Source organism: Grammomys surdaster, unplaced genomic scaffold, assembly GCF_004785775.1.
Source record: "Grammomys surdaster isolate TR1022 unplaced genomic scaffold, NIH_TR_1.0 136, whole genome shotgun sequence".
In the NCBI taxonomy this organism is placed as follows: domain Eukaryota; kingdom Metazoa; phylum Chordata; class Mammalia; order Rodentia; family Muridae; genus Grammomys; species Grammomys surdaster.
Genome location: NW_021604594.1, coordinates 12249216 through 12275501, shown reverse-complemented (window position 1 = coordinate 12275501; position 26286 = coordinate 12249216). Strand labels below are relative to the sequence as shown.

At 42.4% G+C, this 26286-nt stretch overlaps 1 protein-coding gene across 1 annotated transcript in view; it reads left to right on the top strand.

The window, feature by feature from the left end:
• Positions 1-26286, top strand: part of Rapgef4 (Rap guanine nucleotide exchange factor 4) — a 285390-nt gene that overhangs the window by 217040 nt on the left and 42064 nt on the right. The window contains exons 11-17 of the mRNA XM_028762856.1: positions 7445-7529; positions 8046-8106; positions 10146-10222; positions 10563-10709; positions 12782-12897; positions 18092-18180; positions 20413-20491. Coding sequence (XP_028618689.1) covers positions 7445-7529; positions 8046-8106; positions 10146-10222; positions 10563-10709; positions 12782-12897; positions 18092-18180; positions 20413-20491 — 654 coding nt within the window. The remainder of the gene's footprint in view (positions 1-7444; positions 7530-8045; positions 8107-10145; positions 10223-10562; positions 10710-12781; positions 12898-18091; positions 18181-20412; positions 20492-26286) is intronic.

Sequence of the window (26286 nt, the reverse complement as noted above, 5' to 3'; positions counted from 1 at the left end):
GAGGAGGAGGAAGAGGAGGAGGAGGAGGAGGAGGAGGAGGAGGAGGAGGAGGAGGAGAGAAAATGATAGGATAATTCACCTTATGCCTGGTAAGAACTGACAGTTTACTGAGAAAAAAGTAAAGCTAACAATGTGCCCCTATAGCGCCACTGAAAGTTTGTATTTTCTATTGCTCCCAAAACCAGAATGTGAGCTTTGCCATCTGACTCCATCCTATGTCCTCTTCTACTTAATACTTGGGCATTTCAAAGGAAAGTATCAGCAGTTGCGCATCTTACAAAGTTTAACGTTAGGGGCTAGAGAGATGACGCAATGGTTAAGAGCACGTACTGTTCTTGTAGAGGACTGGAGTTTAGTTTACAGCTCTGTTGTGACTCACAACAGCCTACAATTCCAGTTTTAGGGGTTCTGACACCCTCTTCTGGGTTTCTTGGGCACTGAGCACTGGGCATGCACATGGTACACAAACACACATGCAGGAACTTATCCATATTCATAAGACAAAGTCATATAATTCTTTATTTTTTTAAATAGAAGTTTAATGTTAAACTTCTAGAGTGTCCTTGTAAGACATATATGCTGGAAGAACATTAGACATTTTCTGTTCCTGGGCACAACCAATCACTTTGTCCTAAAAAGCACTTAGGGCTTTGAGTCTCTGACCTATGGAACCAGGGTCCCATGTCTTTGAAGGATGGCATCCTTTCTCACAAACAGAAAGTTGTTACTGGTTACTGATAGTTTGTAATTATTTATAATCTCACAGAGAAGCACAAATCCCCACTGCATAGGCTTTACAGTTAGAACAGAAGAAAGCCACTTGCATGTAACAAAGTTCTCTGTGGTTAAGATAAGGTGAAAGGGTGACAGCTGAGCCAGCTACTTACTTTACTTAGTCACAGGGGATGTCCCTTACATCTATGAAGAAAGGTATTGGGAGGTGGTAAAATCAAGCAAGCATGCAACAAAACCAAACTGTTTTTCTAGACAAGAGTACAGATCACTACCATACTTCCCTTTAAGGAGAGTGGAAGAAGTAAGATTTATACATGGTCTCTACCGCATCAGAAAGTGATACAATGTTATGCGTGACTTAAGTAGCATATCAGGTGGATTGTGGTGAAGTCCTACACCAGAGATAAACAGCCCTCCCCAGAGGTAAACTTATATGTGACTTGCATTTGTATTTATTATATTGACTTCTCTTAGTGTTTTTTACGCAAATCAGTGTTTACCAGGTGGCGGGTCTACTGAGCCAGTTTATTCACCTTCTCCCCTGCATATTGTACCCAGAGTTGTGCCTACATGCCACTTGGTAGATGGGTGAATTTCTCGTTTTATCCACATCCCAGTAGCTGAGGAACTCCGTCTCTGACCTTGATAAATTCCTTGATAAAACGGTATTTACCAGCAGCGTCCAATATCACCCGAGCCCTCCCATCCTTTAATGTATAAACTGCTTCTCCCTCCATCCCCGTTTATTATCTTGTCTGTAACTAGACATTGCTGCCAGAATGCAGCCCTTGTAGAAACTAGGCCTTTCCACAGCGGGATCCAACAAATCCACATCAATGTGGCACCACGCAGGTTTGTAAAGAAGCAGGGATGCCTAACATCTCTCCCTGTGACATCTGGAGAAGGACAAGTAAAGACCATGTACATTCACCAGCTGCCACTCAGCATCCAGAGAGTCAATTCACTTCCCCAGCTTTGCAGGTTCCCCTTCTGAAGGTCCATGGGAGTTATCTCCTCCCCACTCTCGCCCTGTTTCCCTTTCCTCTTGAAAGCCAAATTGCCTTCAGTCCTTGGGACCCTTTCATTACCGATTGAACAGGCTGGGGGCTGATTTGTAGGATTGCTTCTCCATTTTTTCCCCTGTCACCCCCATAAAGACCAAAGCATGAAAGGTACCTAATGCCACTGTTTGCCACAAGAGACCCGCTTTTAAAATATGACTTTGTTCAGTGATTGTGGTAGGGAAGGCTCAGTTTTAGATGTTCTCAGATGCTCTTTGAGGGCTGGGGACAGATCAAGGGGAGTATCACCATCTGAAGGGAGAGTGGAGAGACGAACCTTCCCAAAGACGCTAGATGGCACAGCGGCCCTGAGCCACAGCCTTGGGAGAAGCCAGATTTGTTGCCGTTATTCCTACAGCTGATGCTGAGGTGCTCTGTGAAGGACAGGGGCTCACATTTTGATTTGCTTAGGTGGGCACAGGTTGACCAGACTGGCTTTAGCTCCATCTGCCCTTCTGCCTAGTATTTACCTCAACTGTCAATCCTAATGACATGTTGAGGCCCCAGAAGGACAGGATCCTGGCCCTGGGCAAATCTCTTATGTGTGTTTTGATCTTTGTGAATTGTGAATAGACTCATTTTTGAAAAAGTAAGTCTCTTCACACCTTGCAGTGCTGACTTCTCTCACCTCAGCAAACCACATGCTGTAAACAGGACCAAAGAGCTTCTGGCAGCCTGGGTCTATTGCCAAATGGCAGCTGCGGCCTGCCGGGTCATTTCATTGAACACTTGAGACCGCAGAGTTATTTTGTTGTAGCTGTTGTTACTGTAGTGTTTTTCTTTTTTTCCCCCCATTCATTTGAAAGCTAAACTGTGTTTAGACATTGTTCAGTTTGGTTTCAAAGGGCTCCTACATGTTTCACCACAGTATCTGGTCAATCCCTACAGAAGACTATTTACCTGGGTTGGCTCATGAAGACCATGGGCTGGGGCAAGCTGCCACATGGGTGTCTGTACACCAGTGACGCTCCCAAGAGACTGTCCTGAAAGCACTAAGGTGGATCTTCACCAGGCTTCTTCCCAGCAGGCTGTGCTTTATGTGGAATCAAAGAGGCTGAAACCACACCTCTCCTTCACACTTACTGCCAAAACAAAGAGAATTTCTCCAGCCTGAAACCATTTTATAACCTTCCTGGGACAACCATTTTCAACTACAGGTCTCTAAAACCATTAGCTCTGATCTACATTTCCAGGATCCATCAGCTACCCTGAGAATCTTTCCTGGACATCATCTCAGAGAGCTCCATGATAAACTCTGCTCATTGTGGTAGGTGAACGCCAGGAGTGGCCCCAGAATCCAGTCAATCTGAGTAGGGGCCAGTTGATGAACCACTGAGACCCACCCCTCACCAAGTTGGGTGCTCACGTAGAGCCTGTTGCCTGGGCCGCCACTTATCTCCATGGTGGTGCTTCGGTGAGTGCCAGGCTCCAGAGCTTGCCAGTCTCGTTCTGTCTAGTCCTATCTGCCTTCCACTATCCAAGAACTCTGGCATCTTCCTGTTCTTCTGATAAAGCTCACTATGGAGTGTGGCAGTAACATCTCCATCTCGTAGGCTTACATTTTTCAAAACCTTAATTATGGTTCTTTAATGCCTCAATCTCCCTTCTAGCCCACCACCCACCAGAGATAGGTGGAAAAAGGTTAATAGGAAATGGGGGGAGGGGGTTGCGGACCTGTTTAGAATTAGTTCTTTGGGGACAATTCCAATCTTTGTTGTCAACAGTCGAGTCCACTAGCAAAACAACAAACCATAAATCTGCAGTGGCAGTCTAGTCAACTTGGCAAACACCACACATGAATCAGTAGCAGTGACTTGACCCAGAAGAAACTGAAGGGATCTGCCAATTGGCATGGGTCCTTGGAAGTGGCAAGAAGCAGTGGGAATACCACCAGGCATTTCTTGGTGCATTTCTCTCTACAAAGTCATAACAAGTGAAGATCCGTGAAGAAAGCATGACAAACCATTGCAAGAGCATTTTTGGTGAATACCAGTGTCAGTGAAGCCCAGCGAAGACCAACAAAGAGTGGCAAGGAAAACCAATGCCACAGTGTCATCCACTGTCTGTTGGGTTATACTTATACTCTTTCCACACATCACATGTTCTCTCAAGTGTCCATTCCAGCAAAATATCACATGGCAGCTTCTAGATGTTCTCACCAAAACATCCTCTCATAAGACAGTTTCTAGAAAAAATCACATGACACAACTAAGTCTCCAACGGAACCAGAAATTGCCACCTCAGCATCTGCTTGTTTCTCACAGACAAAACCTGACCAAAAAGCTCCTAGCCCAACAGTTGCTATTTAGCTGGTCACCTCCATCCAGACCTCTCCCCCACATTTACTTTGATGGAGAGTAACTGCCTGCATGTCATAATCGTATGATTATACATTTTCTATCATTTGAAAAGAAATCAATTACTTCTATCCAATTTCCTCTATTGAGAATTAAAATACCTGCTTTTATCCATGGAGGATATGTCCCACGATGATGCTCCTTGGGTTTGTGATGGTACATAAGTGTGTGTGTGTGTGTGTGTGTGTGTGTGTGTGTGTGTGGAGAGAGAGAGAGAGAGAGAGAAATCATGTATATATAATAGCATCTAATATATAAGTTAGAATAAAATAAAGCAATCAAAGTAATTTACTATGAGTTATTTGAAATCTGTAAGTTGTTTGTCTCTGGAATTTTCCACCTAAGAATGTTGAACCTTATTTGGCTGGAGATATGTGAAATTACAGGGAGCAAAACTACAGATAAGGAAGCTCACAGATAAGACAAGGCAACTGTCACTATTTGTCATGATGCAGATCAAAATGAAATGTGCTGTGGACACCTTGTGTTACTTAACCTCATTGGGAAAATCACAGAGCATAAACTCCAATTTCCCTCAGGCCACAGAACCAAAGTGCTCTGTGGCTCTGGTGGCCACACCTCTAAATTCATCATGAGTTTTAAGAACTCCATCCCATGAGCCATGATGAAAATCTGTCTGTATAATAATGCCATCCTGCTTTTGTTCCATATCCCCTATATATGCAGTGCTTGTGTGCCTTTCCTCCTGTGCCTTTCCAGCAATTCCACATACTATTACTATTCTTACAGACGCAGAAATGAGCCGGAAGACTAGGAGGCAACTAGAAAGTTCATAGATTAGACCTCAGCGCTAGTTTCTGTTTCTAATGTAGTGTATGATGCCTTTTGACAATGCTTCTCTTGAGAAGAGTAGAGAGTTAGTTAGGACCCAACAAGCAAATAACATTCCTCAGAGAAGTGTTGCAAATTACCACAGAAACACAGCCTTGCAAGTACAAGGGGTGGTGAACCGGAGCAACTGTTGAGGCAGAAAGAACCTTCTTTGGTAAATAGAAGCTGCAGGAAGCCTTGAGGACATGAAGTGAAGGAATGTGGGGATGGCTGGGGCAGACAACACCCTATCAGGAAAAGACTGACAATAAATGGTGACATGACTAGAAAACTTGGTGGATGCTAAAGAAGTACTGGAAAGATTAAGCTTGGGGTACATGTCAGTTACTGGGATGAGGAAGCCAGGAAGTACAGAAGTCAAGAAAGAATGCTGTCTGGGGATGGATGAGATAGATCCCAAAGCTACACAGATGAGAGCTGGGGTTTTCTTCAGGAAGAAAAAACAGAGCAGCCCCCTGGTGACAGAGCACACTGTGAGAGACAGACAGGACAGACAGGTAGAGGAAGGGTTTAGGAAAGCAGAAAGTGGGAGACAAGCTATGTGGGGAAGGAGAAATCAGGTAGGTTTCTGGCATAGGACACTAAACAGAGCGTTTCAAAAGTAGCCCGATGTCGTCATCTTGGCCTCTCCCCAACAGATCCTAAGACTAATTGGCATGGCTTAGCATTGACAGTATACTTGTTGCCTTGAAGATCTGACAGTCCATCATATTTGAAACTCTTGATGAAATGTAATTATTTTTATTGTAATGAGATTTTTAAATTCTAAAGACAGTATTTAAATTTTAAAAATTTAATGTATTAAATAGGTAATTTAAATAAAATTTTAAAATTCTAGATTTTTTTAATTGCATATGACCTAAGCAATAAAGGTTTCATATTGCCACCCTATAAATGCTCCCGAGTACCCAGACATCGGCTCCCCCAACTCCAATATTGAATCTGTCAAGATTCTAGAACGGACTTACTTGTAAACCTTTATTTTCGAGGTTGTGCTCCCCTACCTTCAGCTCAGACCACAGCCAGGAGGTAAGATGATCCAGTAACTCCTTTCGATGTTAGCCAAGTCTGTAGGAGCATTTGTATTATTTACAGCTGATGTCAAGAAGCAGGAACAGCAGGGGCTGCTCCTCTAGCCGAGAGCTGTAATCCTATTACACCTACCTGAGCCTTTCCCCCATGGCTGCCTCCATGGCTGCAGATGCCTGAGGGTGACTTGATTGACTTTTAAATCCCAAAGGGTCCTCATCTCACAATCCCCACGTGTGAGTCAAGTGGTAGATTGGGCACTTGCTAAGAGGGCCTGGCTCCTTTAGCACCCCTGTGGCCCCAGCTTCTCTCCATTGTCTTTTGAGGTCCTGCGCTTTCTAGGTGACACCACTGAGCACTGGATTGGTGTGTCCGTGTCCTTCAGTGATGATCCTTAGCGGGAAATGAATGTGGCTGGCATCTCCCAATCCCTGGATTTGTGTAGTCAGGATTAATAAACAAGTCCTCCTTTGATTCTGTGTAATAAGAACACAGTATTCTTTTGTTCAGGGTAAAGCCGTCTTTATGAAGGTCACATGTAAGTTATGATGTTTTCTTCCTCCAGCTATCTCCAAGGAGGCCCTCCACTTACCATGATAATGTTATTAAATACCATTTAATGACATTAATAATTCCAAATAAACTTAGATATAAAAGGCAGTTAGGAAGTTGTTCAGTCTTCTTATGTTAAAAATGACCCCTTACTCCATACAACAAAGGTATATTACTAACTTGATATTAGTACTAAGCTTTGAAATTAAAAAAAAAAAAAACTTTAACATAAATCTCTAACCCTTTGTGTCAGGGGTAGTCCATGGAACAGAGTTTCAGATCTATGGACGTACCTCCCTTTTCTTCTCTTAGACATTCCAGACAGTGTGGTTTGTCTTGTTTTCACCTCAAGAACACGCCTCCTTAGGGCTGGGTGAGAGATCATTTGAATCCTCTGGAAGGACCATCACATATAACCTGGTATGGCGATGGCCCCAGTGTTACCTTGTCGTTAGGCTAAGATACTCCAGGAATGGGAATCCATTGTCAATGGGACCAATTAAGTGTCCCTGGTGCTCAAAGAGGCAAGTTTCGTCATTATTGATTAGGATGTAATAAAAAAGCAATGTTTTACAGTTATCTACAAAGCCCCAGGTAAGTTAACCAATGACCACATAAAGGGCTCTTTGCACTGAGATTGGAAGGGATGGGAGTCTGTGTACATGCAACTCCTCCCATATCCTTCCCACTAGTGAATACATTCATTTCTAGTCCCCTTAGGGGTTATTATGGCTCAGAGTCTTCCTCAGTCAGTATCTTTTTATATAGAATAAACCCCTCAGCATGTAACTGGCCAATGGATGCACTCTCGTATTTGAACCTTGTATAACAATGTGTCATTATTGCCTTTGTTTATAGCCCTGGCCAGAGGACTGTGGATGACCTAGAGATTATCTACGACGAGCTCCTTCATATTAAAGCCTTATCCCATCTTTCTACCACAGTAAGTATCTCTTAATCAAGCTGTGGTGCACAGGCATACACAGTACAAGCAAACACAGTACACACCAAAGAAAAATAAATTAAAATCGCACAACGAAAAAATAGTAACTGAGCCTAAGTGACTTAGCGTGGGTATAGCAACAAGCCTGACAACCTGAGCCCCATCCCAGTAACCCACGCGGTAGACAGAGAGAACCAACTCTTGAGAGTTGTTCTCTAACCTCCACATGTACACTGTAGCATGCAGCCACTCCACAAGGTGAATACGTGTCCCTAAGGGGTCTGCCTGGTGGGAGCTGTTATAAGCTTGTCTAGACAGTAATTTTGGTATAGACTTTCAGATCCAAGTAGCAAGTCTAGTGAAAGTATTTCTGGATGACAGGAATTTGTATAAGCAAGGTGATAGATAACTTCAAGGTGAGCCTCCAGTCTACTTCTAACAGGCACCCACGCAAAACACAAATCCCTTCTCTGTACCTTGTCTTCTCACATTTTTTTTCTTTTTATCCCCCCCTAGGTGAAACGGGAGTTAGCAGGTGTTCTCATTTTTGAGTCTCATGCCAAAGGAGGAACTGTGTGTAAGTGAGAATTCTAATGAAGCACTATGCCTGGCCACACCCCCTGCCGGTCAAGCCTGGCAACACCCCCTGCCGGTTAAGCCTGGCCATACCCCCTGTCGGTCAGGCCTGGCCACACCCCCTGCTGTTCAAGGTCAATCAATGCCATACTCTCCCAGTTGGCCCCACTCTGACCCCGCAGGATATCGCTTTTCTAGACTGGTGACTATTCCATCTTGTGTCAGTTAATCTGAAGTTTGGTGGGTATTCTAACACCACACATGTAGCACTTGCCAGTCTGAGTCCTGTGGGCTCTCTACCCCTCTGGCTCAATACAGTGTTTAAAATGGGTGAGATGAACGAAGCCTCTACTCTTCCTGCAGGGCTCTGGGTGGTAACTTCCATATAGTGACGTCATTTCAATTTGTGGATTTAGAAAAACTAATCTGGGGCTGAGAGATAGTTCAGATAGCAGAGCACTGGCCTAGCGTGTGAAATCCTCCGTAGGTTCTATGCTGAGCACTGCATAACCCAGTGTGGGGAGGAGGACTGAGAGGATCCAACTGGGAGGGTGCTCCGGAGAGGGAAGTAGGAAACTTTAACGTTCAAAGTCATCCATGAGTACAGAGCAATTTTGAGTCCCAGTCACCAAAAAAAAAAAGATTAATTTTTTTTTTCAGTGAACTAATTTGGCTTTGGAAATCTCCTGTTACAGTTATGTTTAAAGTATAGTTGTGTTTCCTGGTTTCCTTCACCATGCACCATGGTCTCCAAGCTCAACAGGGTTTCTCTGCCTCAGATATTCACATAGTATCAGTCTCATGAGGCCTCTCTCTAGAACTCACATTCTAGAACTCTAGGACTTTCTAGTCCTTCCATTCTGTGATCATACCTGGAAGCAAGAAATTCAGACATTAATAGATGCACACAGCATTGCCGATGCCCGCGTTTCCTACTAGCGTACAAGAATCTTTGCTCAGCAGTTGGGGTTAAGGTCAAGAAATGCTCCCTTGTCTAATCTGTGGCAGAGTCAGAAGACGAATCATTAGTTAAAGGTTCTCAGGGCTTCTGTACGAAACTGAGAGGAACCGCTAGATATAAATGGGACTAAACCAGGGACACGCAGGGCACTTTGTTAGTCCCCAGTAATTAAACAAACTTCCAGGAGACACATTTTGGAAAATTTTGCTCTTTGTTAGGTACATTGCAATAGTTAAAAATAAACAAGAAATATGAGTTATAGACAAGCTTTAAACATTCTATCTCAGAATGTCTTCTGTTTTTCAGTCACTAAGAACACTATTTCTAACACTAATATCAAATTATTTTTGCCTTTTCAGGCAAATTTTGTATAATTTTTATTTTTGCCTCTTTAATTCTCCTTTATTTAATTCATTTTCATTAGTATTAATTCTTTTCATTCAAATCACTAGTCATTTTCACTGTACTGTAAAATATTTAAATGGATGGAAACAGATAATTAAAATACTTTATTTTTATCAAAATGCTCCTGTCTGTACTACAGTTTAAACACTTTCCAAACAATGAAGCTGTCCTCCAGCTGTCTGGCGTTCCTCCCTTTAGCCTGCTCTTCCCTCCTCCTCAACAGGGATTCATACCCTGAGTATGTTGGTTCTTATCCTAACCAATTAAAAACGTATGTATAGGTACATATCTATCAACAAGCAACAGCACTGATTTGCATGTTTTCAAACTTCACATTGCTGGTCAGATCATTTTTAAAACCTATTTTGCACAGCACAATGCTTTGTGAATTATGGGGGAAACACGCTTTCCATTAAGAAGTGCATTGCTGGTAAATTGATACCCAGTAAGAACCTGTCTCTCAGGGCAAAGCAAATACTAAAGTCTCTCGTCCTTTTATGTTCTGTAGAGAGACAATAATATTCTACCTGAATTAGTTAGGATTTGCCGGTAATTTTTTTTTGTATTTTATGTATGCGGAATTCTGGAGCCTGAAAGCGATGATTTGATAAGCTGTAATTTATATTGATGTGCCTCTATTCTTGTCATAAGTCTCTCCATCTTTTTGTGTCTAGTGTTTAACCAGGGGGAAGAAGGTACCTCCTGGTACATCATTCTGAAAGGATCCGTGAATGTAGTCATTTATGGCAAGGTATAATATGTCTATCTATATCTTTTTCTTTTTGAAGCTTTATTATACGCCATTTGCTAGTGTGCCTCTAAGTAGTAACAATGTTGCTGCAATTAAATTTACCATGGTGTTGTTACTCCATGTAGAAAAGACATAATTTCATCTTTAATCATAAATTTTCTCAATTATTGCACTCAGAGTCATTCACTGACTGTATTTATTCTGTGAAAGAAATATGAAACATTTTAATTTGATTGTAATACTGATGCAGGCTGCTTGCAGACACCATGTTTGGGGGTGGGGGAGGTTAAGGAGGGTGTTTGATCCTTTTTTTTTTTCCTGACTGTCCCGCTCTCCCCAGGGTGTGGTCTGCACCCTGCACGAGGGAGATGACTTTGGCAAGCTGGCTCTGGTGAACGATGCTCCAAGAGCTGCCTCCATTGTTCTTCGGGAAGATAATTGTCACTTCCTAAGAGTTGACAAGGAAGACTTCAATCGGATCCTGAGGGTGAGTTGAGAGAGTAAACCTCAGTTGAAGGACATTCAATGTTTCCCCTTCTTGAATTAAAAAAAAAAAGATTGAAGAAGATGTTCATTCCACAGGAACACGGCAAATAGATGCTCGAACAAAGGGCCTTTGTTATGAAACAGGCGTGCTCAGTGGACTGGTGTACATCAGCTGTAGACATCAGATATACTGGAGCAAATACCTCACATGCCTCTGCTGGTACCTATGACTGGACGACAATAGCAGTTGGCTTAGTAAGATAGCTCTAATGTATTTCTCTCTAGTCTCCTACAGATCCTTCATAATGTCCTTTCTACTACCCTCTGGTCCAGCAGAGCAGCAGCCTCTCTCTGCCCCCTGTCTTCTCTGTGGTCTCGTTTCCCATCTCTTCCCAAGAGAACCATTCTCATAACACCACACACTCTGGACTTCCTGAGTGCTTGCTCGTAGAAATTAATGCCTGCCTGCTGTGGTTACCCCACAAAGCATATTCATTCAAGGGATTTACCTCGGATGGTTTCAAACCACAGCCATTACAGATTGACAAATAGGTGAATGATCTGGGTGGTGGAGGAGCAGCGGGATTGCACCTAAGGCTGAGTTCAGATGAAGAGCCTCCCTATAGCCGTTTAAGGTGTCTGTAAGAGTGTGGGATGTTAAATCCCAGAGACGATCCCTCTGTCCCTCTCCTTCCATGTGAACTTCTCTCTCTACACTGCCTAAAGTCCTGGCCTCTGCCCAAAACACTGCTTACACAATCAGTCACAAAGCAAAGAAAGCCAAAGTTCATACCATGGAGAAGATTGGACTGTAACTCAGCTGGTGTGCATTTGCCAGCACGCCTGAAGCACTGGGTTCGATCCCTAATACTGTATGAACCAGGCAAGGTGGTGCACAACAGTCATCTCAGACTTAGAAGGTGGAAGCCTGTAGGGTCAGAAGTTCAAGGTCAGCCTCAGCTACATTGAGAGTTTGACACTAGCTTGGGCCGTATGAGACCCTGTCAATAATAATGATAATAGTAGTTATAAAATTTATACCGTTGAATAATATAGGGAAATGTATCATAGGAATTGGATATCATCCTTACCTGGTTTCATTTAAAGAGACCAAATATATATAAAGTAGTAACATTTTCAGAGTAAATAATTTTAAAGTAAACGTGACTAACTCTGAAGTTTACACCCATGGGGTTGCCAAAAGTAAAAGCATTTGAAAGAGTCCTATTTGAACCATTGTGTCACTGAAATTTATAAAGCCATTCAAAATAACTGAGAAAGGCTTAGGTCACATTTCAATTTGATTCTGAAAGAACTGTTGCTTGGGGTTGGGGAGATGGCTCAGTGAAGTGTTTGGTGTGTAAACATGAGAACTTGAGTTCAGATTCCCAGAACTCACCTAAAAAGCCAAGTACAGCAGTGTACAGCAATGTGCCTCTGTAACCCTGGTGCTGGGACATCAGAGACAGGTGGACTCATGGGGTTTGCTGGCCAGCCATTCTAGTCGAATCAGAGAGCTCCAGGTTCACTTCTTAAAAAAAAAAAAGGTGGAGATTTGTTGAGGCATAGACCCCTGGCTTCTGCATGCACGCTCATACAAGAGGAATGCACACAAAGAAACATGGATTTGCATATACCTGCACATGTCCAGGTTGAAACAAAACAGTTGCTTAATTAGATAGAAGCGCTGCTCCTACAGATCATATAAGAGAAAAGAACTCTGCTGAAGCTCAGTACTGTTTGCCACATATTTTTAGAAAGAATAAATTCCTCCGTGCCCCCCCCAATCTCTGCTCCGTGCCCTCCCCTAGAGATTTCCCAGAGCACCGCCAGCACACCAGACTCCTCTGGAGTTTTTCTGAGATTATGGTAAAAGCAGTTTTAAAAGCACATGCTTCAAACTTCATCTGGTCCTCCCTCTGACCGTTCCAGCCCTTGACTTTGAAAATGGCTTAATTTGTAGACGCGACAATTAACATCACAAGCACCAAATGAGTTTCTGAAGCATTGGAAATTTCTGTCATTGTCTGAGTGAACGGCAGCATCTGTATGTGGTATAATTTGTGTTTGCAGGACGTTGAGGCGAATACAGTCAGACTTAAAGAACATGACCAAGATGTCTTGGTACTGGAGAAGGTCCCAGCAGGGAACAGAGCTTCTAATCAAGGAAACTCCCAGCCTCAGCAAAAGTATGTTTGCATCCAACACTGTAATTGCCAGACTATGATTAACCTTTTCACATGGCATCGTTTCTACAATAGCATGTTCTCCTTTTTGTGGAAGATGGGAGTATGTATGACTTTTCTCTCTCTCTATTGACTAATCACACATCTTGTGGTGGATAATGTATCCATTTCTGGCACTGCATTGAGCTTGGTGCAGGGTAGAGACATACTCTGAGAGCATTGTCCTGCTCCAAAGGCCTCTCCCTCCATACTGTTCAGCTATAATAGCCTCAAAGAGAAGACCCTGAGAGAACAATGCCAGTAGGCATGCCAGGCAAGTGCAGGGCACAGGCCTCAGTGATGAGACTCTGTGGTATTTGAATGTCCTGGGGAGGTTTCTGATAAAGCGTTTTCCGTTTGCTATCAGAGTGACTGAGGACACGGATGAGACCCTGATTTTGAGTAGAAAACATGCTGTTTCATTGAACTCCTGGGCACTTAACTCTTGCCAGTGTCAAATGGGAGTCTTGCTTCATATTTCTCAAGCTTCTTGTTTAACTGGGGTCATTTCCAGGGCACCTGGGCTCAGTTTCAGCATTTGCTGTAACTTCCTACCTAAGACTGTTGCATGAAATGTACCCACATTTGTGCGGATGAGACAAGAGATTTAGCAATGAGCCTCTAGGAAATCAGGGCTTGCCGATTTTTAAGTGGGGATTAATTTTCAATCTGTGTGTAAGGAAAGCAGACGAATGTTTGTTTGCTAAAGAAACATCACCAAATAATATGTTGAAAGAGCATTTCCCTTTGTTGCCAAGTAAAGTGGGGTTCCCTCTATCAGCTCGCTCACCAAAACTGATGAGATCCTATTGTTTCCACTAAAAGCCTATGACTCCGATGTTTTCATCTGGGTAAGTCAACATATTTGAGAAGAAGACAGGAAGAAACATATTATTAAATAAGCACAGTATGCTTTGTAAAGATTCTCTAATCCTTACAGCAACCCTATTTAGGGGATGGAGGCATTTCATTGTCACTGACAAGTAGCTTGCTCAAGGATGCAAAACTCCTATGGGCCTTAAACCAACGGCTCTCAACCTTCCAGATGCTGTAGCCCTTCAGTACAGTTCCTCATGTGGTGACAACCCCAACTATAAAATTATTTTTGTTGCTACTTCACAACTATAATTTTGCTACTGGCATGAATCTTAATGTAAATATCTGAGATCTGACCCCTGTGAACGAGCTGATGACCCCTGAAGGGGTCCCCCTGAAGGGGTCATGCCTTAAAGGGAAGTTCAGCTTGACCGCCTTCCACACCTCGCTCCTCCTTCTTCCTGGCTTATGTTATCAAAACAGAGTAGTATGCTGCATGGGTTCCAAACTGCTCACAGTGTGGGGGATCCATCAGAACGTGTCCACATGTCTCACCCCTATGGTTATTCTTTACGCAATACAGAATAGCAACTATTTATGTCACATCAGCTATCAGTAAGGATGGAGTACTATCAACAATCTGGCTGCAAATCAAAGTATGTGGGAAGATGCATACTGTGTTATTTTGCATGAGGGGCTTGAGCAGCTGTATGTCTGGGTATTGGTGTGCATGCTGGTACCAAATTTACAGAGAGATGACTGCAGGTAAACACCACATCTTCAACACCACGTGGTAAATGCTGCAAACAATGTATTTCAAAGAGGGTGGCATTATAAATAACCATGTTAAAAAAAAAAATCTGTTCTTTCACTCACAAAACTCTAAACTTATCACCCAGATTTCATTATTTATTAGTTATGCTTGCTTTTATCTTTTATCTATTCCTTTTGTACCAGGGGTTGAGCCCAGAGCCTTATAGGTGTAGGCAAGTGTTCCTCTGCTGAGCTGTGGTTCCCACTCCGTTATCTTTCTTTGTTGTTTGTTTGGGGCAGCTGTCCTTGTAGCCTGCTGAGGAGAATGGCAAGGATAACTTTGTGTGTGTGAGGGTTTACTCTACTTCCGAGATTTATTAAAACTAAGTGGTTTTGCAGATGAGTATGTTCTTTAGTGCTATCTCATGTCTCAGGAGAACTATGGTATCCGGAAAGGTAAATCTGGATAGTTCTCCTTAACTTTGAAACATTTGATCAAGAGATGCCCTGGACTTCCCGTCACCTCTTTCATACAAGAGGGAGGAATCAAAAACCTGTGCTATCTGTAAGTCTTCAGTTCAAGGTGCCTTTCCCCTTATGAATTCAGGGGAATTAAAAGTCAAAACAAAGGTGATATAAGAGAAGAAACTGCATGTCTGATGTTTATTTTAGTACTTGTATTAGTTTTCTACTGGTTTCCTGCCCTCCGGTCCAAATTTCTTATATAATTTAAAGGTAATACACCTGTGCACATTTGTAGCAACCTATTTGTTTAATTCACTGGGCACAAAACAATACAAGACAAAGTCATCTTTCAAAAGAATGAAAAGCTTCTCTCAAGGAGTCATTTTCCCAGACTGACTGGAGCTAAAAAGAGGAAGCCTGTAAGTAAATTTTATGGCTGATGTTCTCATCAGCTTCGATAATATACCAACAAGCATGTCTACAGGCAGACACAGTGTGGCTATCTGTTTCTGCAGAAGTTGTTCTTTTTAAACTCAGAGAGCATCATCATGTTGGTGGCAATAATGTTATTTTTCTGATATACTTTTTTCCCCCTGAGAAATCCAGGTTAGTTTTTGTGTACACATGGAACTTGAGAAACTGCCTGGCTCCACCCAAGCCACTGAACAATGAATGTGGCACTGATGCTGGTATTAAGTCCGTGGTTTTGATGGTAGATTTACCATGATACCCACTTTGATGCCTTTGACCATCATGATGCCTTGGTCACTGGGTTGTGAGAATTTAGTAATTTGAAATGACTGTCCTGTTCATGTTGGGGCCATGCCCTGTTCCTTAGACTAGTTTTCCTGCTGAAGTATTCCCAGCTCGGTCACAGGAAGATCAGCTTTGTCCTTCCTCTGCCCCTGGACCTTGCTTTGGCTTTTCTTTCTTCTCTCACAAGTTTAAGACAACCTGCTGGCTGTAGCCAACTAGGGCGACTTTTGACTAGAACTGGAGTAGCTTCTGCTTGCCATAAACTGACAAAGGTTGCACCATCTAGTCTCAATGACTTTTAACTCTCACATAATAAGGGCTCAAGTCGTAGACACCTGCCTGTTTCTGGCACGAGGTAAAGCCAGAATCTGATGTTTTAGGCAAAACTAGGGCCATCCAGAGGTTTCTATGTCCTCTTTTCCTCTTCAGTCCCCTGCCCTAACTCCCGAGTTCTATGGCACTATAGGCTAGGTAAGGAAACCACAAAGCTGAACCACTAGAGGGAGTCAGGTACCAAAGAAAGATCCTATGGGGTGTGACTGGCTAGACAGGCAAAGCCTAAAAGAAACACTTAACTCTCTGTTGAAGTGGCAGCTGTGTGGCTAGCCTGTGGGCCTTTTGTCTATGTGATCAGGCGGGACACCCTACCTAAGGGAAGTCCAAACAAGGAGAGCCAGAGCATAAACACAAAGTGCTTGAGAATTAAAGTTCTGACAAACAAACGCATCACCTGTGGGCCTAGCTACCCGACAACACATGAAGTAACGTTCAGTTAAGGAAGGCATTTATACTCTTATTTACATAAAAACTGCTTTCAAATCCTCCTTGAAGAGGAAGATTTTTAACTACACGGTAAATATCCTGTTCGAAATGAGCTGTTGACAGCCAAACCTGGCCTCTTCTCCACATGGAGCATCTTACTACATAGGCAAACAAACTCAACTAACCAACCAAACAACCAACCAAACAAACCAACTAACCACACAGTTTCATTCTCTAATGCTTACCAGTTTCTCCACCTGCAGAGTGGAGGTAATATTAACTAGCAGGAGTAAGTAAACAGGGCACCTCATTCAGCACCCACCTCATAGTGAACAGCAGAAAGGTGTAGAACACTCTCCCCCCACCCTGTTTCCTGATTTACGCGCCCATACACTCCTCCTCTGGCAGCTCATCTAGAGACTCATGTTCATACATACGAGCTGTGCCTCAGTGGGAGAGCCTTTGCCTAGCATGCACACCGCCCCAAGTTCGACTTCCAAGACTGCCACACTTGCTCTGTTCCCACGTCCTTGGGGTCATATGCCATCACTTCCCATCCATCCCTCAGGCAGGAGGTAAGACCTGCTGATGCTGCTGAGAGGCTCTTGCCATCTCTACACACCTCCTCCACAGGCTCAAAGCAGGCTAGAAAAGCACATAGGTGAGGGAGGTGAAGGAAGCTGGGTTCTCTCTGAGCTCGATTCTGTCTCTGCTTTCTGAACATGAGAGAATGCTCTTTGCATTATTATACTCCCTTTCCATCATTCCGCCAAGCAGGAAGGCAGGGTCTGAGTTCTATTGGTACCTACATCATCTTCATGTATTCTACCTGTCTACAGCAAGCATTTACATTTACAGCATTTCCTGCTGTCTTCACTCTGACTTTAACTCACTTTCAATCTTAAAAGTCAACATGCTCTTGTTGATTAGAGGGTACCACGAATAGATCCCTCAAAATAATGACTAATGCAGTCTCCTGAAATAATTTGTATTTGACATCGAATAAGTTACATATAGATTTCTGCTTCTGATCTACCTCCTGTTTGTGACGTCCCCTGGGTTTGTTTGCTCACTGGTGCTTGCGGATTTTGGCTTCTTTTGCTTGATTATTATTAGCTGATTTCCAAAGCACGAAGCAGTGTGTAGTTGGAAAGGACGAGCATTCCAGAAATCAGCTTGGAAATCCATTTCCTCTGAGTGACCCATGTCTGAGGAACCCAGTCCACTATCATTTTCCCCTTCCCTTCCCTCCCTGCCCTGCCTCAGGTTTCTATACAACTTTTCATTCTCCCTTAGAATAAGACTGACAAGCCTCAGCTTCAGCAGTGGGACCTGCTTTCTCAGAGGCTCCTTTAGGTCTATGTAGGGGGCAGAGGGCAGGGAGAACATTTCTAGTAACTGCTTCTATTGATGATTCCCCTACTGTCTTCTTGTGTGCTTAGGCAAGGTACGTGGTCTCCCTCACCACAGAGAAATTACTAGTCACAAGTAGTCCGGATGTTTTCCCAGGATCTCCGTTTTCAAATACATACACATTGGTAATTTGTTTCTCCCAGTGAGTGCTCACTTTTGTAAAAACTAATGGTCTTTTTTACTTCTTGTCCAGGTATACTGTGATGTCAGGAACACCTGAAAAGATTTTAGAGCATTTTCTAGAAACAATACGCCTTGAGCCATCTTTGAATGAAGCAACAGGTATGAACACAGAAGGGTTCTGGGGATCCACTGAATCCATGGGTAAAAATGTGAGAGAGAAATATGGATTGACTCTCAGTGTACCCTGCCAAGGCAACCCTAGAGGGTGCCATGTGCATTCAGTTTTAAAGAGTCCCCGGGTGGTGCAGAGACTGTCCTTTCCCTAGCCGTGATGGAGTTTCCATTGAAGCAAATTAGCCTTTCATAAACATCTGTTTTAATGCCATTCAGTCTTTACAACACACACACAAAAGTATCTGTTAGGCCACCCTTTAAACCCAGTGTCTTCTCATAGAACATTTGAAGCTGCCCACATCAAGAATAAATGGTTCTCTCTGTGGTTATGGAGTTTCATTCCAGAGTGAACTAAACGACACCTGTATTGGCTTACAGCCAGCTGCTCTACAGAACAAATGCTCAGACAATGGCACCCAATTGTCCTACAGTTCTGGAGGAATTGGCGGTGATAGTAGGTTGATTTCCTTATGAGGTCTGTGATAGACAGTCTGCTCTGTGCCTTGCTCCTGTCTCCCGGTGTCTATTGGTAATCTTCAGTGTTCCTTCCATGTGTCACTCCAATGTGATGATGACAAGGCCTTCACCTTGTGAGTCTTCACATGCTCTTCCCTCTGTGTGTAGCTGTCTGTGACCCGGGCCAATTTTTAAAGGACAACAGTCATTGGTTAGAGCCAACACTAGTGAGTCACCTTAATTTGTATCTTAAAAGATCCTGTTTCCATATAGCGTCCCTCTTGGAAGTACGGGGGATTAGTCCTACAACATATCTTTTGTGAATAAGTTCAACACATAAGCTTTCTTATAGTGAACAAGCCTTGCTGTTAAGACACAAAATTGAAGATTAAAAAACAAATCTCAAAAGCAAGCTGAATCTAGGGTTGCATCATTTGCACATTGTGGTCGCATTGGAGGGAACAGCCCACAGGCAACTTTTTCTTAGTGCTTTCCTGTGAATCTGGGGATCAAAGCCGGGGCCCCGGGTATGCTAGGCAAGAGTTGTACCACAGAGTTACATTGCCAGTTCAGGCAAGAAAAATCCTATGCCTATCTCTCTGAATAACGTCATGGGTTAATGCTTTAAGCACAGTGACTTCCTCAGGGGAACATTTCTCACTATAAGAAACTCACAGATTTATCTGAGAAACTTAGTGGTAGGTCAAAATCCATTTAACAACTGATCTTGGCAATCTACCCAGGATGAAGATGCCATTATTATATAATTCTTATAAGTATATTACCACTGACTTCTTAATCTCCTCCCAGTGCCTTATGCTATGAATTGATTATCTGAGGTTTTGCAAAGCAGCAAACAAACTGGGAATAGTTGACATAGAGCCAAGCTCCCAGGCTTCGAGTCTGCTCTTCTCAGAGAAGAATTTGTTAATCGGTCCAGGAAGGGGCTAAGATGGATGCCTTGTGTAAGGTGATGTAAACAGACCACTCTCTCTCCTTCCAGAAACTCAGAATGTGCTAGAAGACACAAGGGAAAGTACAAATAACTTGAATTCAGGGGCACAAGAAGACTCAGGAAAATGTCATGAAGAGTTTAGTCTATAAAGTGTCCCTGAAGGAAAGCTGGTGACCTGTAACCAGAGCTGGGACAATGCTTTCCATGTCAAGAGACACAATTAGTAGTAGCACAGAAACAAGCAGTCTGGGCTCTATGTCGCGTGCATGTGTGGACCAGGAAGCTATGAACTAAGATTTTGGAGTATAGATTTTCCAGGGTCTTAATTCCAAAACCAAGTAATATGGAATAGCTGGAAATATCTGAGCAAAGAGGAGAAAAGCTTTGCTACATGCAACAGCTGGGGAATTTTTAAAAAGGGAGGGAGCTCCTCTGTATTTAGGTAGGAGAGGATTGCTTCTGACAGGCATTTGAAGCCTCCAAAACACACACACACACACACACACACACACACACACACACACTCACTCACGGTAGCTCTTGATAAAATATTTGCCTAGTATTCATAAGGTCTCAGCCCAGAAAAAAATCATGATGTGAGTGCGGTTAACGTGCCTAGTGCCATTCATATGAGGCTGTCTTTTTATATGTTTTATTTTTGTTCATTGTCCTAAGAAATTGAATTTTGATCTCTGAACACACACAGGAACACACCCAAACTAACACTTAAGAACAAACGAATAAATCCTCTTGCTGTCCTAGAGACTATCACAGGAATGTAATTTCTTCTCTTTTTATCCTTCCAGATTCGGTTTTAAATGACTTTGTTATGATGCACTGTGTTTTTATGCCAAATACCCAGCTTTGCCCTGCCCTTGTGGCCCAATATCCTTTTGTCATGCATGGTAAGCCTCTACTCTTGGGAACACCCCACCTGAGTATGACCATCTCGATGTTCCATCTCCTGGTGGTAAGTCACTGCTCAGGCAGTGCTGTTATTTTTAGTCTTATCAGACTGAAACGCCAGCGTTTGTCCTAGTGTAGACAGACATCTGCCTTTTCTTGCCTATTGGTTGTTACTAACTGTATGAAGTACAAGCCAATTTACTTCAGTGTCTTAGTTCATTTTCCATTGCTGTATCAGAATCCCTAACACTGGGAAATATATATTTAATTATATATATTATAATATATATTAAGTTGATTCAGTTCATAGTTCTGAAGGATGGAAAGTCTTGGGACCAGGCAGCTACATCTGTCAAGGGCCTTGCACGGTATCATTAAATAACAAAACCAGAAAGGTAGGCAGGCGCTTGCTAACAGTCTCAGAAAGTAAGAAACCACTAGCTCCCTCAGGTACTAGCCCTGCCCCTCAGAGAAAGACACTAATCTACCCTCGAGGTCAGCGCTTCCATGACTAATTCCCCTCTTAAAGATCCTTCCACTTCTTAAAACCTTAAAATGTCAGTCAGATTTCAACCCTCGTGTCAGAGCAGACAAACCGCATCCACACCACCCACTCAGGAAGGTGAGGCCCACATTGATCATTTTCATTACATTGTCTTAAGACAAAGATACAATACTTAAAATTCTAAGGACAGTCTGCTAGACAGATCAAAGACTATGTTTGGTTTATGGCAGCTTTTCAGTAATGGTGCGAATCGACTGATAGGCCAGCATCAGTTTCATAAGCATTCAAAATGTTAAACTGAATAAAAGAAGTGAATTTTGTGAATGAGTTTTACCTCAGTTTTGAAGGAGACATGAAAGTGTACTTGCCAACCTGCTTTATTTCTAGAGTCCCAAAAACTTAGACCCCAAAAACACTTTGCCCTGTTTGAGCAGTTAAATGTATTCAAAGAGATTGTCTCTTTATTTCTTTTTTTGAGCGACCCAATCAAGGTCGCCATGTTTTCCTTTTTCAAAATTATAATTGTCCTGCCTCCTTCTCATTTTCTTGCTCACCCATAATTCTCTTTGAAGTCAACAGAACATGTGAGGATAGGAGGATTGAGTTGAATGCATTATTCAGAGGAAGCTGCAAGAGTAAGATTTGGGTGTTTATTTGCCTGGAAACTATATTTCCAAGTGATGGGAGCTTAATGAGTCTTACCTATATTATGTATTCTTCCTGGCTCATCTTCAGTTCTCTAAAGTAAAATTAACATATTCAGGATCTCTTCACTCTATACATGCTAATCATTATGAGACCTTTGAGATTTGTTGGAAGAAAAATAAAAACCACTACTGAAATTCCACTTATTTTTCTCAGCAGTTACACGGCAGTAAGCCTAAAGCAGGCGGAACCAAGAGAAAACGAGAGTTCGAGTGGCCCCAGTTCTCATCTTTATAACGTAAAGCCCCTGCACATAGCTTGTGCTCTTCTCTTCATTTTATCAGCTTCTCCCTTTAAGAAGGACTAAGAGTGTTCATACTGCAGGCTTGTTTTGAAAATGGCAGCTCTGAACAGAAGGGTCAGAGAGGAGCTGGGGTGGTAGTGATAGTGGCGAAGAGAAGATAGAAGCCAACAGTCCCGGCAATCCATAGGAGACCTGCATATCCTGTGTCAGTTCCTTCTCAGTAGAGGCAGGGAAGTCCGGATAACTGGATGGAGTTGACACAACCCAGTACCTCTAGACTCCTTCCTTCCCACCTGGCTCTGTGAGGACTTAGGTTCTCTTCTTCATTCTGGTGTGAGAACCAGTCCTCTGAGTTTTAGGTGTTCTTCTAAGAGCTTTGAACTATGTCATCATCTTATCCTCAAGAGATTCTGTTGACTTAGCATTAGCTTTGCTTTGCAAAGCTGGACGTTAAAGCCCTCCCAAAGCATTGAGTGGCATTCCTAATGCACCCAATGCAGTGACAGGGTCATCTGGAAATTTATCACTCATTCTCTTTATAATTAATTTCTCTAAAAGCTTATTTAAAATTGTAATGATTCTATAACCTTTAATTACAGTTTAAGAACATTTCTTGACAATACATTGTCAAGGCCTTGAGGTACAACCAAAGGGCCTTGCTAAAACCAAACAAAATGCCTCATAGGACTTCCACCTATACCAAATCTACTCAGGGATTTTCCTAATACATTCTTTAAAAGAAGGATGAGGAGAAAGAAGAGAGGGGAGAAGGGATGGGGGAGGAAAAGGAAGTAGGGTAGGAGAGGAAGAGGGAAGGAAGAGAAGAGAAAGAGGAAGACGAGGATGGGGAAGAGGTGGTGGTGGTGGTGGTGATGGTGGCTGTAGTGGCGGTAGGAACCTTATCAGTTTTAATAGTTTCCAGAATGTGTAAGGCACTTAGGGCATCTCATTTGTATATTCAACTTGAGAACCCAGGGATATCCCAACAAACTGATGAAGGGTTTGACTTGCAGATGAGCCAGTGAGGCTCTGGGCCATGGAATATTCTTGAAATCTTTGCTAGTTCAGTGCCCACTAAGTTAACACTGGAGTTGCAATGTGCTGACCTTGTGTGACTTAATTGTCCTTGATTTAATTTGCATAGCCGCACAAGGCTAGTGGCCGCCACATTGGGCTGGAGAAGCTTAGTCCTTATGCTTTAGGAGCACAAGATTCCAATGAGAAGTGTTCTGTGACAGCTAGAGATAGCTGTTCCTGCCACAAGTAAGAAAAGGGACAGGGCTCTATCCTCAAGGTCGTATATGTGCAAGGGTTTCTATATTATACAGTTTCAGCGTTCCTCTCCTCTCAAGGAGATAGCGTGAATAGGGCCCATAGGTAACCAGCTTTTGTGGTCACAAGTAACATAAACCAGCAGTGTCTGACTTAAAGAATAAAGCTACCCATCAGAAGGGAATGGCCAGCTTGGCAAACTGGGGGATCCCAGTGATCTCAGACCTTAGGAAGGGCCCTGAGCAGGCAGATACTTAAGGCCTTATTGATGAGACAGATGCACACAAATCTTCTGGCCCTTACCTCTTTCCCAAATCCTTGGCGATGGGGGCCTACTTGACCTTGTGGTCAGTAGGAATCTTGTGCATATGAAGATGAAAGCATTTCCTGTACAGGTTTACAGAGGCAGCTTGACAAGACAGAGAGAAATAGATGGTGACCTGACAAAACAACATGTATGTATGTATGTATGTATGTATGTATGTATTGCATATGTGTGTGTGTGTGTGTGTGCAAGTATGCATTTACGTCTATGTTTATTGCACCCCATAAGCAGCAGGGATATTGAATATGCAGCCAGACAAGTCGGTTAACTCCCACGTTAAGAACACAGGGGCCCAGGAATGCTAAAGTACTTAAGTACATTTTGTGTCTCGGTGGGTTTTGATAAAGTGCAGAGTGTTATCAAAGTAGTACTTGACATTTCTGACTTCCCATAGCAGCCCTTAAAAAGGAGCAGTCAGCATTTTTTCACTGTTCTTTTTCCAAATCAATAAACTAGGATAATGAGAAATTATGATTTTCTCAGAGAAAGATAATTACCAGCACAGAAAGGATCCAAGCCCAGAGCCACTGACACCTATTTCTGTTCTTAATCCACATTGTGTGTCTCATCTAGCTTTTCTTCTAGCCTGGAAAACGTGGTAGAACTCAGTTTAACATTAATATATCTGCCCTTTTATGTGCTAATGAGAGAGACTCTATTCACTAGAGACACTTTGGACATGATCTGACCTGATGAATACAAGTTCTTTATAATGAGTCTTAAAATCATATTTGTTCATTTCCTATACTTTTCATCCCCAGCTTTTTAAACCTTTTTTTAAAGAATCTATATTTAAAATTCAGTTCAATTTTCCTTTAGTTTAAAAAGAAAATTAAAGCTGCCAGCGTATAAAACCTTATTCCCCAGATATAACTATGGCTAACATTTTGGTATGTATTCTTGTCATCCTTTTTAACACATGTAGATACATACTTTTAAAAAATTCTCATTTCCTTCCCCACTGTGTGTGTGTGTGTGTGTGTGTCATGTGTGTGTCTATGCGCATATGTATGTACATATGTGTACAGGTATATGTGTGTGCACATGAATGTATGTGGAAACTGGTAGTTAAACCTTGGGTGCTGTTCCTCAAGAACCATCCTCCTTGGCTTTTGAAACAGGGTCTCTCACTAGGACACTGGGCTAGCTCATTAGGCCAGGCTGGATACCCTGTGAGCCCCAGAGATCTACCCATACTTTCCCTGTCAGCACTGAGTTTACAAGCACACATCACCAGGCCTGGGTTTTTAAGGCAGATGCTGGGTATCAAAGGCAAGTCAGCATGGTTGTACAGTAAACATTGTATCAGCTCAGCCATCTGCCCAGTCGTAAATGCTAAACGGGGACGTGCATCATTCCATAAGCTTTTCCACTAACAGGGTTTTATGAACATCTTTCTGTGTCATTGAGTATTTTTCTACCATTTTTAAAAAATATAAACACTGTTGTCATTTTCACAATGCTTTCCCCACAAAACTTTTCAACTGACAAAAAAAGATAAAGAGAAAAATCATACCACTGTTAATAGTTTTATGAAAAACCTGCCAGCATTTGGGAGTAGGGTGGGGAGAGGGTCCAGAACATTTCGTTTTCAGTGTTTGGGAGTTCATGTTTTTAAACAAATTGCCCTCCTAGCATCTTCATTTTCTGCTTTTTGATTAAATTCTACCGTAGCCTCCCATTCAGTAGGTGGCCACTGAGTTAACACAGTTTGGAACTTTGATAACTGGCTCCTCAATGCTGAGTGTTTGCTGGTTGTTTATTCTCCCAATATCCATTTCCCCAAATATGAGGCCAAAAGAAATGGTGTACCACTTATTTCAAGACATATAAAAGAAAACTAGGTCTGGAGGACCAAGTAAACAGAGACGTCTGTATAGACTGACAGGAAGGAGAGTGTGTTAAGGAGGACAGCTGTTGTCTGTAGTCCGTGCTGCAGCTGATTCCCCAGTATGCAAGCCATCATAGGAGGCCAGCCTGGTCATACTTATTGCTTAGCTGCCCTGGCAAACAATCTCAAGGCCCCCATGTAGACTGGGCCAGAGAAAATTCAAAGAGAGGCTTTCTGGGCTTCTGGGGGAAAAGCAATTGAAACATTTAAGACAGAATGTACAAAGCATGCAACCCCAATTACTAGAACCAAGCATCTGAGGATTGTGCAGGAAGTAAAGAACTCTACGATAGCCCTGAATGAGTCGTCAGTCACAAAAATGGGGTCTGTGGCGGCATTGTCAGCATTTGGACCAGTTAAGGACTTACCCTGCCAATAGGTTTTTATGTCAGTGAATACTAGTCTTTCTTATTTAGGACAGATTCTGATGGAAGCTAAAAGGATCCTAAGTGATAAATGGTTTATATTTAAACATACAGAAATTTAAATACAGCAGTAATTTTGGTTGAATATTTTCTATTAGCATACTAATTTTCTTTGGCTGAGTATCAGGACAAATTTTATGCTTTTGACATGGAAGTAATTTATTTAGTTTTTGAATTAAGAGGAAAAAATGGAATATAGATTTGCTACTAAGTTCTAGCTAAAACTGTCTTTTATGTATTTTGATCCTATACAGAAACAAATATAACAGGGTCTCAGTCTGAGAAGACAGTATCTTCATCATTTATAGCCCTGTGAAACTGACCTGGAAATATTGTCGTTATGAATTGGCTGGGGATCTCAATAAGAATGCACATCAAAACTTGTTTTTATTATAGAAGAAAGATTA